The sequence below is a fragment of the Symphodus melops genome, assembly GCF_947650265.1.
Source record: "Symphodus melops genome assembly, chromosome: 4".
NCBI classification, from domain to species: Eukaryota; Metazoa; Chordata; class Actinopteri; order Labriformes; family Labridae; genus Symphodus; species Symphodus melops.
The window spans coordinates 27,989,292-28,004,574 of NC_136694.1; the positions used below are offsets into that span (position 1 = coordinate 27,989,292).

Consider the following 15,283-nt stretch of genomic DNA (forward strand, 5'->3'; position numbering starts at 1 on the left):
AGGAAGGCCGCAGCCCAAAAGGGATCCAGCCCTCCTTTCCTCTGGAGCAAGTCAGTGATCTGACACGGGAGCTGCTGTGGCAGCGACGCGAGCCAGTGGATTTAAAGACAATGCCGCTTCCACACCTGCATCAAAACCTTCCTCTGATCTGCAGCCAAAGCCCAGTGGTGTGCTTCTGAAGGGGGGGGGGGGGGCAGTTCCCCTGACAGCAGGTCAAAAGAGGAGCAGCAGTAAGGGAGGGGTGATGAGGCCAGGGAGGCTCTAAAGTTTATTAAGGAAACGCTTTCACCTTGTTTCTCTTTTTGAGAGAAAGTTACCATCCTCGACCAATTACCTCGTCTTCCTTAATCTGCAACAACTGACAAACTGGTGCTCTGCAGTGAAGCAGAGAGAGAGAGAGATAGAGAGAGAGAGAGGGAGATCTTCTGCATACAACTCTTCTGTTTAATGCAATGGAACACCAACATTGTATTTATGTGTTTTTAAAAGCTTTTTACTGCACATCAGTCATAAACTATCCTGGACTCTGCTTCCTGTTTGTTTCTATACGCTGCAGGTCACATTGCAGGTGAATGTTGAGGAGGAAATACAACAGAATTGAAGTGTGTGTGTGTGTGTGTGTGTGTGTGTGTGTGTGTGTGTGTGTGTGTGTGTGTGTGTGTGTGTGTGTGTGTGAGTTAAACACAGGGAGATTCAAGTAATCATCCCTACATACAGATATCTTAAAATAAATGTAGATTCTGTAGGTGAGGGACGCCTAGCTTTGTTTGGTATAAAACACTTCCTGGATTTTGCTTGTTGTCCAATCAAAACAGGGCATGGTTAAATGCCAGAATACAACATGTGTAGCGAGCTAAAGAGGCTGAACATATAGTCCACAGTGAGATACGTTAACCCACCAACAGCACAAGCACCTTCTATTGTTTATCTGATCACAAAGGAAGCCCTGTGGCCCCCCAGAGGTTTCATCTTCATCACAGGACGATAAGCAGCAGGTTCGAACATTACGAACAGAGCAGATTTCAAAGATGGAGGAAAGATGCTACTTATCAGAAAAAAGGGAAAAATGCATCTTTGGAAACCTCTGGTCACACACCTTTTGTCCATACTGAACCCTATAAATACAACAAGCATGATAACCATTGTATATAAATATATCAGGAACTGTAAATGTTCCAGCGTTAAGTCATTTGTGCTTGTATATAGCTTATTATTCCAGTCCTACCTGCTAATTATTCCTCTTTTTATTCATTTTGCAGTCTAAATTATTTCTTTACTTCTGTCCCGTGTTTTTGAGCAACAGTAACCACAGTAACCAGTGTTTCTGATTCCGATTCTAACGGGATAAAAAGGCTCACATTGGTATTGCCTCTGTGTGTACGTTTGAACGGAAAGGAAGAAGGGAGAGAGGCAGAGGCAGACACAAAGGGGAGGAGTAAGAAAAACGGGCGGCGTGCGTTTTTACCCTAAAGGCCAGCTTTCTTCAATAAAGAGGAACGCCAGGGTCTGCCGAAGATGAATAATGACTTCTCTGTGAGCCGCGCTGAAGGAGCGCAGGATTCAGACCAGACGCCCCTCTGAATGACATCACGAGGGGGGATGAAACTATAAATAGATGGGACAGCCTGTCTGAAAGGAAATTTGGAGAACAGCCCTGCAGATGTTCAGGGGGGAGGTTTCTGCACTGACATGATTGAGGTGACCGCGGCGTGTCGGAGAGGTTTGTCAGAGTCAGAATCCGGCAGCCTCTGTGGGGGCACAACAACCGAGAGGCAGACGCAGGGGGAAGGCGGGAGGAGAAGCTGCACCCTTAAGTGATCCCGGCACCTTGCAGCAGAAGTTTGTGGAGTATACACTACCTGAACAAGAAAGAAAAGGCAAATCCACTGAGAATCTCAACCTGCTCTCAAAACCACAGCTGCATGCTGAGGATGACACGGGTATCTCTGAAGAAGGCGCCATTAATATTTAAGACGTGGCGCTGCAACTTCTCAAAAAAAAGCCTGTACCATTACATCCTGATAAGGCTTTGTATCTCCCCCTTTTCCCATGGTGCATTTATCAGGGATCTTGTCAAGCTCTGTATACACCAGAGTTTAGTGAGGGATGCTGGGAGAAGTAGTGTTTCAACCAGCGATTCCTATCTGAGGCTACTGGCTCTCTAATTGGGCCTGGAGAGGGAGGGAATAATCTCTGCAGATTGATGACTCCTCTCGAGATGTGTTTGTGGTCTATCAGAGAGTGAAATGAGACTGTGGGGATGCTGTGGCAAGAATGGGGGGGGGGGGGGGGGGGCATCTCTGCCGCCACATCTCTCTCCAAGATAAAACACCCAAGGCGGATGGGAACAAGTGACCGTCATCACTATCCGCCTCTCACACACATCCTCAATCAGAGTGACAAGCGGTGCGGCTGCATCGCCGGCCCTCCACGGGACGCTCAAGAACAGAAACAGATTAGCCGTGCTGAGTCAGAGTGAGGGGCTGAGACCACAAGTCATTCCGAGTGATGAGATTAAACAGAGGATGACATGGGTGGGGGGGTGGGGGGGGGAATGAGACAGGACTGCTTGACATTATTACCTGAGGTGCACGCACCGCTTGGCCGCCTGGCTCCGCTCTGCTGGAAGAAGGTGTCTTTGTTCTGAGAGGCCTCCTGCCCCACCTCCACTACCTGCACCTGCTGGAGGGGGGCGCTCCACTTCATGGTGTACTTGGGGCCGACAGGGACCAGGCTGCTGATGTCTGGGGGGCCCCTGATGGAGATTTAAAAAAAAAAAAAGAAGAAGAAAAATCAGAGGACACCGATTCAGACTTCCTCACCTTGCTTAATCTGCTCATCGGCTTTACAACTTAGAGACGACGTCTTTTTCTCTCACGGGGTCTGGAGGCATTTTTAAAGTCGTCCTCGTCACATGATGGCCACGCCCACTCAGTCTTAAAAAACTAGGCTTTCTACTAATGAGGTGTTTGACTTTTCATCCGGATTTTGTTGTGTCCCCAACACGTGTCTCAACTTGAATATCATATCTGCATTCTGACTTCTTCGAGCAGCTCCTCCTGACGTTTGACTCATTGCATTTTCTAAATACGACGAAAAAGAGAGACAGAACTACAAAGAACTCTGATAAGAGACGTTTCCTCTCATGCCGTTGACGTGGAAAAAAAAGTCAATAAAAAAGACCTGAAATAGAGGAGGGAGAGCAGAAAAAAAAGAGGGGGGGGGGATTCTGCATCCTGCCGACAGAACTACATCCAACTCCTCATAGGAGAAGATTCTCTTTGAAATGTCACGATGAAGAGTCGGGAGAGGGAATTAGAATCTGTATGATCACCCATGTTCCCCGCCAAAATTGTACCCCTGGCTGCGAGGAGGAGTTCATTGCTATTCATGTATTCCTGTAATCACGCTGACAATCAACAATGTGATCGGTTTGTCGAGATCCTGCGGGGCAGACAAAGTCAACTCTGGGACACTCGAGTTGAACGAGACATGGAGTGATAATTACTTTGAAGGCTGAAGAAGAAGAAGAAGAAGAAGAAGAAGAAGAAGAAGAAGAAGAAGAAGAAGAAGAGGGGCTTTCAGCGACAATTTTGACAGGAGCTTTTTGCAAAATATACAAAATCCCTTTCCAGTGTGCTCCTCCAGAGAGAGAGAGAGAGAGAGAGAGAGATGTGATCAATGGCACTGCCACATAAGATAAATTGGAAAGAAACCAAAAAATGTTTTATGTCAGTTATCTCGGCCTCCTGTAGCTGTAGTTAGGCATTCTAGCATTTGTTTAACGCTGATAAAGCTCCTGCAAGCCGAGATAGTGCCCAGAACCGCTAACAGCTATTTCTCTTTGCTCTGCAGTTTGCCAAAATATCCTCGCAAAAACCTACGGCGCCCTCCATTAGAGCCCTGTGCCACCTATTAGCAAGTTCTCCTCGCCGTGCAGTTTTAACTGACTCTCCCCCTTTTCAAAGCTCGCACACAACTCCACGCTGGAACGGCACATTAGGAATGCATTAGCAGAGTATTTTTGACGGCAAGGACACTCAGCGTCAACGGGGGACTTACTTGACATTTATGTTGGCACAGATCAGCACATCATCAAAGAGGAAGACCTTTCTCTCCTTCGACTTTAGGACTTGTCCCCGCTCCCCGTACACCGTCTCAATGAGCGTCTCGCAGAGGACCAGCGACCCCTGCTCCGAGTTGAGTTGCTGGAAATAAAAAAAAAAGGGGGGGGGTTAGGGGGCACAGCAGTCAGATCAGAGGCTCAGAGGGGATGGAGGGAGGGAGGGAGGAGGGGGGACGGTCCTCCAGGGTTCGATGCCTGGAGGACACAGACGTCCGCCGTTGAGGAGCAGATGTCTCATCGGGGATTAACAACACATTCATGCTGCTGAAGGTCATTAAATGGGTGCGGAAGGACAAACGAAGGATTAGTGCTGACAAAAAACATGTGACCACAATAGGAATTTCTTCACCGGCAAATGTGACTTTTTGAGCCACATAATGCTGCTGGTTTGTTCAGTATCCCGATGGAGAAGAACAGAGGAAGACAAGCTCCGACACGGTTTACCGACATGTTGCTGAAGTCGGAATTCAGAGACTTTAAAGGTCTTTTTAAAAGTCAGAAATTAAAAGTGGTTCCCAAACTGGAGACCCCCAATGTCCCGGAGGAGACACAACCGAACAAGCTAACAGAAACGCTGGAAGCAGAACACACTGTATCTCCACACTGATGAATAAGATGTGTGTTTTTGGAGGGAATCTCACCGCCCACTTTGGGAACCACTGAGCCACAGCCGCCCGGTCGTTTTCCCAGTCATATAGCAGTCGAGAGCTTTTTTTTATTTCAATGTCATCCAACGTCCTTTTTAAGAGAGGCTAAATCAAAAACCTTTCGTTTTCATGGTTGCAGCATCAATCCAAAGACGCTTCTACTGCAGGCAGCAAATACTGATCATTTGTTAAACATTTGTGGTTCAAAAAGTCGAATTTTAGTAAATAATGAATCTCTCTGCAGTGCAGTCACTCGTCTGAGCGTACTTCACAGACTCAGATCTGCAGGCACTCTGCAGCCGCGGCTTGGATCGCACACAAAACGAGTCGTTAGTCCGAGCGGAACCAGCGTTTTGATGGCCACGAAACCGCACAGCTCCCTCGAGAAGGAGGCTTCCATAAGGATTCACCCTTAAAGTTTTCAAGCATCAGCAGGCACAGAGGACACTTCAGCGTGCACCTGTTCGTGTGTGTGTGTGTGTGTGTGTGTGTGTGTGGGTGAACGTGTGCACAGCCCATTCTCCCTCACATTGTTATCTGTCTTACTCCGCCAACTTGGATACTCAGAGACAAAAAAAAAAAAAAAAAATGAATATTTCATTGGATGGTTATGGGGCAATAGAGGGGACCGTTTCCTATTGGAATTCTGCAGTGTCACCGAAGCAAATGGAATTCTGTGTGGAGTGGAGCAGATTGGCCGAATCAGCTCATCTCAGAGTCCTGGAAAGCAGGGGGCTGATAGAGAGAAATAAAAAGAAAGGGAGGGCAGGGGAGGGGGGGGACAGAGGAAGATGCAGTCGCACTGGAGGAAGAATAAAAGAGTGTATAAGTAGAGAGATAGAGCAAGCAAGAGAGTGCAAGAGGGAAACAGACGGGTAAAGCGGAGAGAGAGAGAGAGAAGGAGCGACGGGGTGAAAGAGATGGCTCTCTTACAGTTTCCAATTAAATGTCTCATTTACCCCCTAATTCGTCTTATTCAGAGCAGCGTTTGCTCAGATGTGCGGCGGCAGGACTGTCATTTCAGAGTGGAAATATGGAGAGGCAACGCCTTTTAACGTTGCATCTGGTCGTGTTTAGGTGTTTTAATGGGCATCATGCAGATAATTCCTCCAAATAAAAATGGCTTCCTCGATGAATGTGCAGGAAAGAGATGGGAGCGATTTAAAGGTGTTTGGCTCGCAGTGAGAGGCTGGCTCAAAGCTGATTTGATTGGAGCATGTTCTCGTGTGTGTGTGTGTGTGTGTGTGAGAGGGGGGGGGGGGAGAGAGAGCACGTGTGTCCAGTCACCTTACTGAGCAGGCGATCACTGACGCTGCGGGCCAGTTGCTGAGTTTCTGCAATCTGGTCGGCTACTCGTTTCTGTTCGTTCAGCTTCTCGGCCAGCATCTCCAGCTCTGTCAGAGCGAGCTGCAGGGGCAGACGGTCCACGTGGCCCTTCGGTGTGTTCTTAAGCATGTCCTAGAAAAGGTCACAGAGAAAGTTGTTTTTCAGGACGCTGCCAGTTTGATTTGGATTTTGTTAGTGGGAGACTTTTTTTTTTTTTTTTTTAAGCCAATCTGAGCTGTTCTTTAAAAAAAAGCCCTCGAGCTCAAACGCAAAACAAAACAACAACACAAAAATATTTACTAACTAAAAGTAGCAAATAAACCCAAAAGTAGGCACAGGCAACACACAGCTCACAAAATAACGCCATAATGCAGGGATCACATCTGTCTCATCACATACATTTACCTCAGAGTGACAAACATCTATCTATTCAGTATGTGTGAAGCTTCCTGTTTACACTTGAAGAAGATTGTGTCTTAAATCAAATTCTATCCGAGTAAAGAAAGAGATCATTGTAAAACAAACCCACTTTTCTGTTTGTGATTCTGGGATTGAACACCTTTGATTCCCTCCAGCAGTGAGCTAACAGCTAGCTAACAGCTAACAGACTGATGTGCTCTTGTTGTCGTCTCCTAAAAAAACTTCAAATCTTACACAGCATTCGGTGAGTGACTATAAGCCACACTGAACTTTCAGAGGTTGTGTAAACTCGTAGAGCTTGTTTTTTCTTTTTCTTTTGCTGTTTTATGTGAGCGGTGTTAGCTTAGACCAAAACCTGTGAAAACTCAAAAGGATCAAAGTGTGTCTGACTGCAGGCCTGGTGTGTTGCATGTCTACAACTCTTCTGCATCCATGACCCAGTGGAGACTCGCTGTTGTCTTTATCTACATCTCAGACGTAAACCTCCAGCGCCTCCAGCTCTCGTTCTCTGTAATGGAAGATTTAAAACACACACTTCCTCTTCCTCACACCCCGAGTTTCGGCCGGGTGAAAAAAAAGCCTGATTCACATTCATAACTTATCTGTTGAATTCATGGATAATCAATGCCTACTGAGGGATGAAATGAGCTGCAGCAGATCCAGCAAAGTCAAGCTCAAATCCAAATCTTTGCTTGGAATGGAAAGTGAAATGTAAATCCAGCACGATGAAAAAGTGATGTGGCTAGCTGCTTTTCAAGCCTCCGGCTAACGCCAGCGTGGAAAGTAAGGGCGGTACAACTTAGTTGTGATGAGTTTAAATCCATCGATTCTGTGACCTCGCGGCTTTGCATCTCTATCAGCCTATGTGCTGCTGAATCTTTAATTGGACTTGTGTTTCTTACATTGGAAGGGTTTTTAACTTCGTAGTACTTCATGAACTCACTCAAATAAAATGCAAGTGCAACACACAATAGAATCGTCTCATACCTGCAGGAGTAAAATGAACTGAGGGAAGCGTTGAATCGGCTTGACCATGAGGCCGTACAGAGTGATCCGGTCAAGACTAGACGCCTGCTTCTTCTGGAGAGAAAACAGAGAGAAAGAAGACAATTAAAACAGAAAGTACTATTGGAAACAAAAGAAACTCGGCGCAGAAAAGGGCACAAGGTGGAAAACCTTTATTCCTGCTTTAAGACGAGCGTGTCAGAATCTGCGTGTGTTGGCGTGTGAGTGGGTGAATAAGGTGTGAGAATCAGCCTTTTAGTAGTCATATAAGAGAATTGGAATGAAATATGAGATTTACTTCATTGTCTAAAGTGCAGTTGTGGGCGGAGGTCAACAGAAGATATGTAGGGTTTTTTTCCGATGCTGTGTCACGTGTGAGCAGTGATGACAGCGTGAGTTCAGAGAAGGAAATCACCGGGAACGTTTAATAGATGAAACGGTAGTAAAGGTGAGATAAGAGCAACTCTGAGACGGAGGCAGAAAACAAATAAAGGAAGATTATTGCTGCAAGTTAAGAGATGTGATATCATCTGGTTTAACGTGCATTAGCAAACAGGATCTGTTTCGTCTTTCTTTATGGTGGTGTCGAGTTTGGAGATTTCTTCCCGAGGGCTCAGAGTCATGTTTACAAGTTTACACAAGTAGATTAAAACTGCGTGATATCTATTCAGCTATCCAAATTTAACCTATTATTAAAATGTATTTAAAAAAAGCACAAATAATCAGAGATGAGACCAGATTTCAGTTGAGATATGTTTAATTCTAGCATCATAATCCAGCTTTGTTGTCTTTCATCCAAACAACAAATATTTCGGCTTCTCTTATTACACTTCACCATGTTTTTCTAACTCTAACATGTGTCTCCAGTCTGTCTACAAAGCCCCCAATGATGAGAAAAGTCCATCCTCTCGGTCTTCTGCCTGCTCCACTTTTCAGAAAATCTGTGCTCAAACAGGCCGTTTGGAGATTTTCCCTTTGTGATATCACAAAGGGCAGTAGCCCCTCCCCCAGGTGCGTGACACTCCCACAGCTCGGTGTTTGTTCTGCCCTCTGAGTCTGCCTTCTCACCGTAAACAATCGGACATGGAGCCAGAAAGCACCGAGTACACCCGAGTCCCTTCCAGAGAGGGGGCGTGGTCAGACACAGCTCATTTACATATTTAAAGCGACAGACAGAGAAACAGCCTGTTCTGAGCAGGGCTGAAATAGAGGGGTTTATAGACATGATCAAATACAGGATTCAGGTTCAGGTTTTAATGGAGATCTTTACATTTCTGACTGAGCCGGGTGGCTCAGGTTTGATTTTTCAGGTACAGGTGGGAAAACGGATCCAAAGGAAACGGAGGGTTGTTTTATTTCTGAATATATTAAATATGAATTATTTTGCTGGGTTCTTTGCTGTTGGCTTACACTGTATATAATCACATACAGAACACCATCCAATCACATTCATAAAAGCAAATCAAAGGCAAAGTGTTTGTGATATCTGATGTTGTCAAAATTGAATGTCATATAAAATGTCCGTCATTTGAAAGGCTGACGTCCCATTAAATAAACTGAGCATCAGCTTAGAACTAATTATGAAAATCTCTAAAGGGCAGGGATTTATTGGCTGTAACTCCCCCTCTAGGGAGCCCTTTGAAACAGCTTGACTGACTGGCAGGCAAAATCTGTTTAAATACCTAAAGCCCCACTCCAGTACCTTCTGGCATGTTTTATTATATTTCATATATTTCCCGTCAACGCTGTTTGCCAAAGATTTTCAGGACAAATATGTTGTGTTGAAAGTTTAAACTTTCAAGTTGTTGTGAAATCCGCCAGTGTGACTTCAGAAGAAGCTCAATGTCAGACAAAATCCTCCAACGTTTGCACAGCTGCACTTCCATTTCCAGACGACACGACAACTTTTGAGCACTTTATTTCCTCATTGTGGTTCAACTGGATTGTATCTTCTTTCTCTTTTTTTTATGACTCTTGCTGCTCTGCTCTCAGAGCATCCTGATAGAGTGTTTACCTCTGGTAGTCACTCTATCAGGCAGTTAGCGAGTTAACTCGGTTAGTGAATGAGCTTTGGACTCCCATGAGGAGGAGGTTCAGAGGACACCCAGAGGGGAGCAGCCAGTCTCTGATTTGTTTTTCTTCTTCGTGTGGTTACAATTTGAACCGTCATTCCCAGCCTTTAAGGAGATCTGCAACGTTTTCATATTTAAAATACATACATATAATGTTACAAAGTTGGACGTCCATATTAAACCTCGGAAAAGTATTTTTGAACACAAGATGCTGAGTTGTTGGAATAATCCCAAGACAAGGCGTTAAGAGAACTGTGCGAGACTTTTCCAGAAGCTAACGTTAGCTTCTGCTAATGTTTTTTTGAGCAAAGTTGTCGGACACGCCCATCCCTGCAGCTCCTTAAAGGACAAGCCAACCTGGAAGCTCTCTCAAATATCCCTATAAGTGCAAACAGAGCTGGCCAATCGGAGGAAAGTGGACACGTGTGAGTGTGTGTGTGTGTGTGTGTGTGTGTGTGTGTGTGTGGCGGGGGGCAGTGTCAGATCAATAAGGAAGTTTTTCAGCTGCCTATCTGGCAATGCTACTCAGTAAGTGTCCAGAATGACTCATCATTAATGGTGAAAGCATCAGCCTCTTGTAACCTTGGTTGAAGTAAAATGACAAGACAGGAGAAGCTAAAGAAACCTCACCACCAAAAACTTTCAGACAGACCCACGCACATCTTTCGGCTATGCTGAAGACACGGAGTCAATTGAACACACAAGTATTAATCATGCTTAAACTGGAGTTGGCTGGATCTAGCAACAAAAGGCTTAACTGGGAATCTGAGCACTAACACCCTCGTGTAGGGCGGCACCAAAAAAAGCACAGGGCGGTGTGTTGGTTTTCCCTAATCACAGGTGAGTCGTCTCATTGCCGCGTGTTACTCCTCAGTAACTGAATAAAAGTAGTTCCTAGCAGCGTTGGAGGAGATTAGACCTGACTGGCTGAGCAAGCAGCTGCAAATAAGAGAGCGCCGATCTGCAGAGGAGAGTGGTCAAGCTTTGAGATCACATTAGTGGGCCGAATCTGTGTGAAATAGAGCTGGCAGTGATTTTACTTCATAGGAAGAAAAAAAAAAAGAAATAGGAGCGAATCTGTTAGTTTCCATTTTGGGAATATTCACAAAGACATGTAACCAACACTCCCTGTAAAAGATTACAGGGCGAGAGACGCAAATACGGTTGTGTGTTCTGACACTGACAACAACAAAACAAACAAAACAAACAGTTTTCTTTAATCAACTTCAACAGTGGGACTGAAGGCTTAGCATTAACCCACATGCTGTGACAGAGGAACTTCTCTTTGGTTGGTTAATTCTGGTTAAAAAACACCTTAAATCGATTTTTGATGACAAGAAAAAGGGGTTTGCAATGTGCCGACATCACAACACTGCACTGTAGGCTACGCCGTACGCACACAACTCTTAAACAGCTCTATTGGTTTCAATAAGAAAAAACCTTTTGGCACATGGTGACTGTGAGCTTAAACATACGGTTTTCTCTTTTTAAGTAGGTTTGATATCAAAACTAAAAGTTCTGTGGCCTTGAATGTCAAAAAAACATCTCACATAAACATGTCATTGTAGAAAGCGCCAGGGGAAATTCACGTTAATCCGCTTTGGTCCTCCAAACACTAAGTGGCGCTTTTGCAAATGGTTAGGACTGAAACCAACCTCTCCATCACAAACAGGAAGTTGTTTCCAACACCGTTGGAAATGCTTTTTGCAAAACCTTGTTGTCTTCTGTGAAATGTTGCTGTGCGCTGACCTTCAGTGTCTCCATAAAAATGTCGTCAAACTGCAAAACAAACATTACATTTTTACAACGGTCATTGCACGCTTAAGGTCCAATGCACGCAGTAAACTGCCCTCGCTATCATTTTTAAAAAAAAAACTCGCAAGCCATGACACCTGTCATTAATCCAGAGTCATTTTCTCCATTCTGTCGAGCGAGTTGGATGTTTGCTTAGTCTTCCCATGACCAGTGAGAGCTGCAACAGGCAGATAAAGAGAGACGATTCAGCGGAGAGGAAGGGACACATGTTATCTGGGGTAAATGCGGGGCTGTCAGCCGTGTGGTCTGGTTCTGTAAATCAGCGGTACAGCTCAATGATGGAGGTCAAACTCATGCCTGAATGCTGGACACGCAGGGAAGTGTTACACTTGGCACGTTCAAATCAACTCCTGGCACCATGTAACTTGGCTCTATTTTCCGTGTTAATAATCCCTAATTTACAGCTCTAACATTAAATAATCAGAATAATTAATTCACTATCTGGTCTTGGAAAAGCGTCTAATTTCCATTTCCCATTAAGTGTTCCAATTTCCTGTTTTTATCCAACAGCTTGTTTTCCAGTGAACGTATACATGGCGTTCAATCATTTGAAGATTTTTCCATGTTTCATTATAAAACTCATGGGAGCTTCTCAGATATAATAGAAGATGTCAAGGGCAGAGAGAAGCATACGAATGTGATTACTACATGAATAAAGGATGTATTCGACGCATGGACACCCTTGGACATTTACAGGGTTACAACTTGCACTGATTGTGACGCAGCCTTAGACTCCCAGTGAATATTGCACACTATTCAGAAAACCAGGATGCATACCATCCAAGGACCCAGAACACAAACTTTCATTTGTGAAGATCCTTACTTCTCTACGTCTGAAGTAGGGATGTGTGTGATAAGCCGACATGACGGTTTAGGGCTTTTGTCCATTGACGATTGGACAACCTCCGATTCAGAGCACAAAACCAATCCTTGTTGCTAGGTCAACTTCTGCTTCCTTCTATAGTGACAACTCAGTTTTAATTAACTCAGTATTATGTTATTACTATATTTCACCCTGTACGTGTAATGTCACTTCCTACCTCTCAATATTAAGGAAAACAAAACTGTACTTGCTACATGGGATCCACTACTATTTGCTGTATGAATGAGATGTATGTAATGTATTATGTGAAGGCCACAGACCCTCTTTTTGTTTTTGTTTGTCATGGCCCCCTAGCATAAGCTTTAGGTAGCTTTTTGGGGACCAGTTCACACACATGGATACTTTCTTACTCTGTCTCAAAATGTCAACAAAGATGTAAGTATGTGAATAAAATCAAATCAATCAAAAAGTATGCTTAATATGTTCCTTTATTCAAGGTAATGTCGCCAAGAGAATAATATATATGAATCATGTCCTGGAAACTGTACCCGAGATGTGAACTCGCTCAGAGGATATAGATGGATCTCGTAGCACAGTTTGTAATTTGTGTGTTTGTTCAATTTTATTGACTCGCCTTGGAACATCTCTACTCTCACTGAAATCCGGAGAAGTAAGCGTCAGCTGAGCTTAGACTCAATCAGGACATTCAATCCAAAACTTACAAAATGGAAAGACAGACGGGGGGGGGGGAACATATTGAGTTAAAGACCCGAAGCTCACCTTTAAGAACTCCAGGAAAGCCGGTTTGGACATGCACGCCTTTTTAATGAGAGCCATGGCGTTGGTGAAGTTGTTCACATATTCGCTGTAAACATCCAGCACCATGGACTTTGAAAACTGTGGACACAGAAAAAAAACGTATTATCAACTGAATGAATAAAAATAAAAACAGCCCGTAAAATAAGCCTTGTATGTTGAGTTTTTTGTTTTGTTTTGTTTTTTTGACGTGATCACCATCCACAAACACAGTCACGTAATTTCTTTTGACATTTTCAAAGTCTGGCGAAACATCCTGTTTTCAGGGAGACCTGGAGGTGATTTCAATGTAAAAAAAAAGGGGGCTGGAAAATGGAGGCTTAAGTATAGCGCTTTAAACATTTGATTTGTTTACCACCCTGGTTACCGCGGCAACCTTCACGAGCCATTTAAGGGGTTGGCCAAAGTGCAGTGAGGTGGCGGAGTGAGAGAGAAAGGGGGGGGGGGTGTTTGTTGTGTGATTTTTACACGTATCCTCTCTCCTCATTCAAATCCTCTTCCTCGGGATCATGAATTTCAGATATAACTACAAACGGTAAATGAACGGTTCAGTCTTTCACACACAGTCATACGTGAATTGAATGGACGCTCACTCTGAAAGCCTTAAATGCTCAAATCTGCCTTTTTCTTTTCAAACGTGGCCTGTAGCAGACTCCTCTGTTGACTGGTCACAAACCTGAACTGATCCATGCGTGCGAAAGAAAAACAAACCAAAATATCACACTGCAGCCATTTTCTTCTGTAGTCATGTTCGGTCATTTTTTTCTGATGTGCTTTCAAACGCAGGTCGGCTGCAACACGACCCGTCATATCTTTTACCTGCACAGAAGTGTATGAAATAATTGCACACATACACTCCTGGAAATATCTGGATCATTTCAGGGGGACTGCTCCAAAAAAAAATCTCCTGACCTGGCTGTTCATATGTGATCCTCACAGGGGAGACTTTCTCTGTCAGAAGGGGGGGGGGGGGGGGGGGGAGTAGAGGACAGAGTCCACTATATAATGGCATTGTGAGAATTTGTCCTTATGCTTTGTGTGGTTCAGCAGAATCACAATGTCAACAAAAAAGCGGCACATCATGGCGGTCACATGCATCCACTCTATGCACCGTGCAGCAGTCCAAATATTTAAAGGTCTCTCCCCACTCCTATTGGCTGGAGGTTCATTCTGTGTAAAATATCTCTATGTGCTGCGTTCTTACTCTGAGACACTTGGATATCTGCGTTCATTCACACAACAACAACTTTTTTTCTTTTAGTGAGTAAGCCCTACAAGGTCTCACACCTCACCGTCCCTCCACTGACTCACAGCCGTCTTCCATGTTTGTTTACTTTTGAGTGCAAGTGACTCACATGTCCACCTGGCCTCCCAGCACAGAACAGCGACGAGTGCGACTCAGGGTGACGTCAAAGTCTCATGCTCTCTGACCTGGCTGTTCTGTTCAGATTCAGGTCAGAAGATGCACACCAAAAAAAAAAAAAGTGTGAAACACCTGTACCTGATTTAGGACCGCACATGAAAGTGAGCAGAATCTGATAAGAAAAAGATGTGTGACTGGAATCATGGGGGAATATATGATGATTTTTTTTTCTGCATAAAAACAGCTTGGACAAGGTTCATGTTAGAGCCATTGATACATGTTTTTTGTATATACGGAATATATCGCATGCTTTGATATTTATTGTTCATGCCTGTGCAGCATGCTTAATGCTCTAGCAGCTGATTGGTTGCTGCTCGGAGCATGCCGCCTTTGTCATGGCAGCACATTGCTCTTTGAGCGTGCTTTACATTTTGTTTTATTTTATTTTGTAACTTTGGATTTGGATTTTAAAAACAAGAAAGCTTTCAGTAAAAAATGAAAGCGAAGAATCTGGGACTGGAGTTTTTTTTTGTCAAGTACGCGTCAGCCATATGTTACAGCAGAGGCACACTAACAGTTCATATATAAGGTAACACAACAAAGAGACGAGTGTGGAACACGCTTTAAAACCTTTAAACATTGGGAGTAACATTTCAGAGTTATTTGACCTTTATTTACACCAAACTGAACTGAAACAAGTCCAACCCCTTAAGTTACAGAACCACAGTACTCAAAGAGTACCACGTGAAAAAAGGTCCAGGTCAATGAGGGAAACACAGTCCCAGCACTTTCCTTGACAGTAAGGTCTCAGGATATCAATGGAACAGCACTATAATGACCAGCAGAGGAGGAGAGGGTCGAATCGGTCCT

The 15,283-nt window shown here is 44.2% G+C and overlaps 1 protein-coding gene across 3 annotated transcripts in view; it reads right to left on the reverse strand.

Annotated features, from left to right (window-relative positions):
- The window catches only part of arhgef10la (Rho guanine nucleotide exchange factor (GEF) 10-like a), a 136,533-nt gene that overhangs the window by 85,422 nt on the left and 35,828 nt on the right, over positions 1 to 15,283 (reverse strand). For 2 of the 3 annotated variants that reach the window (XM_079341946.1, XM_079341944.1), the window contains 5 exons: positions 13,015 to 13,131; positions 7,507 to 7,599; positions 6,061 to 6,231; positions 4,063 to 4,208; positions 2,583 to 2,755 (listed from right to left, as the gene is read on the reverse strand). In XM_079341946.1, the coding sequence (XP_079198072.1) occupies positions 2,583 to 2,755; positions 4,063 to 4,208; positions 6,061 to 6,231; positions 7,507 to 7,599; positions 13,015 to 13,131 (700 nt within the window). The remainder of the gene's footprint in view (positions 1 to 2,582; positions 2,756 to 4,062; positions 4,209 to 6,060; positions 6,232 to 7,506; positions 7,600 to 13,014; positions 13,132 to 15,283) is intronic. The other variant, XM_079341945.1, reaches the window with a different exon arrangement.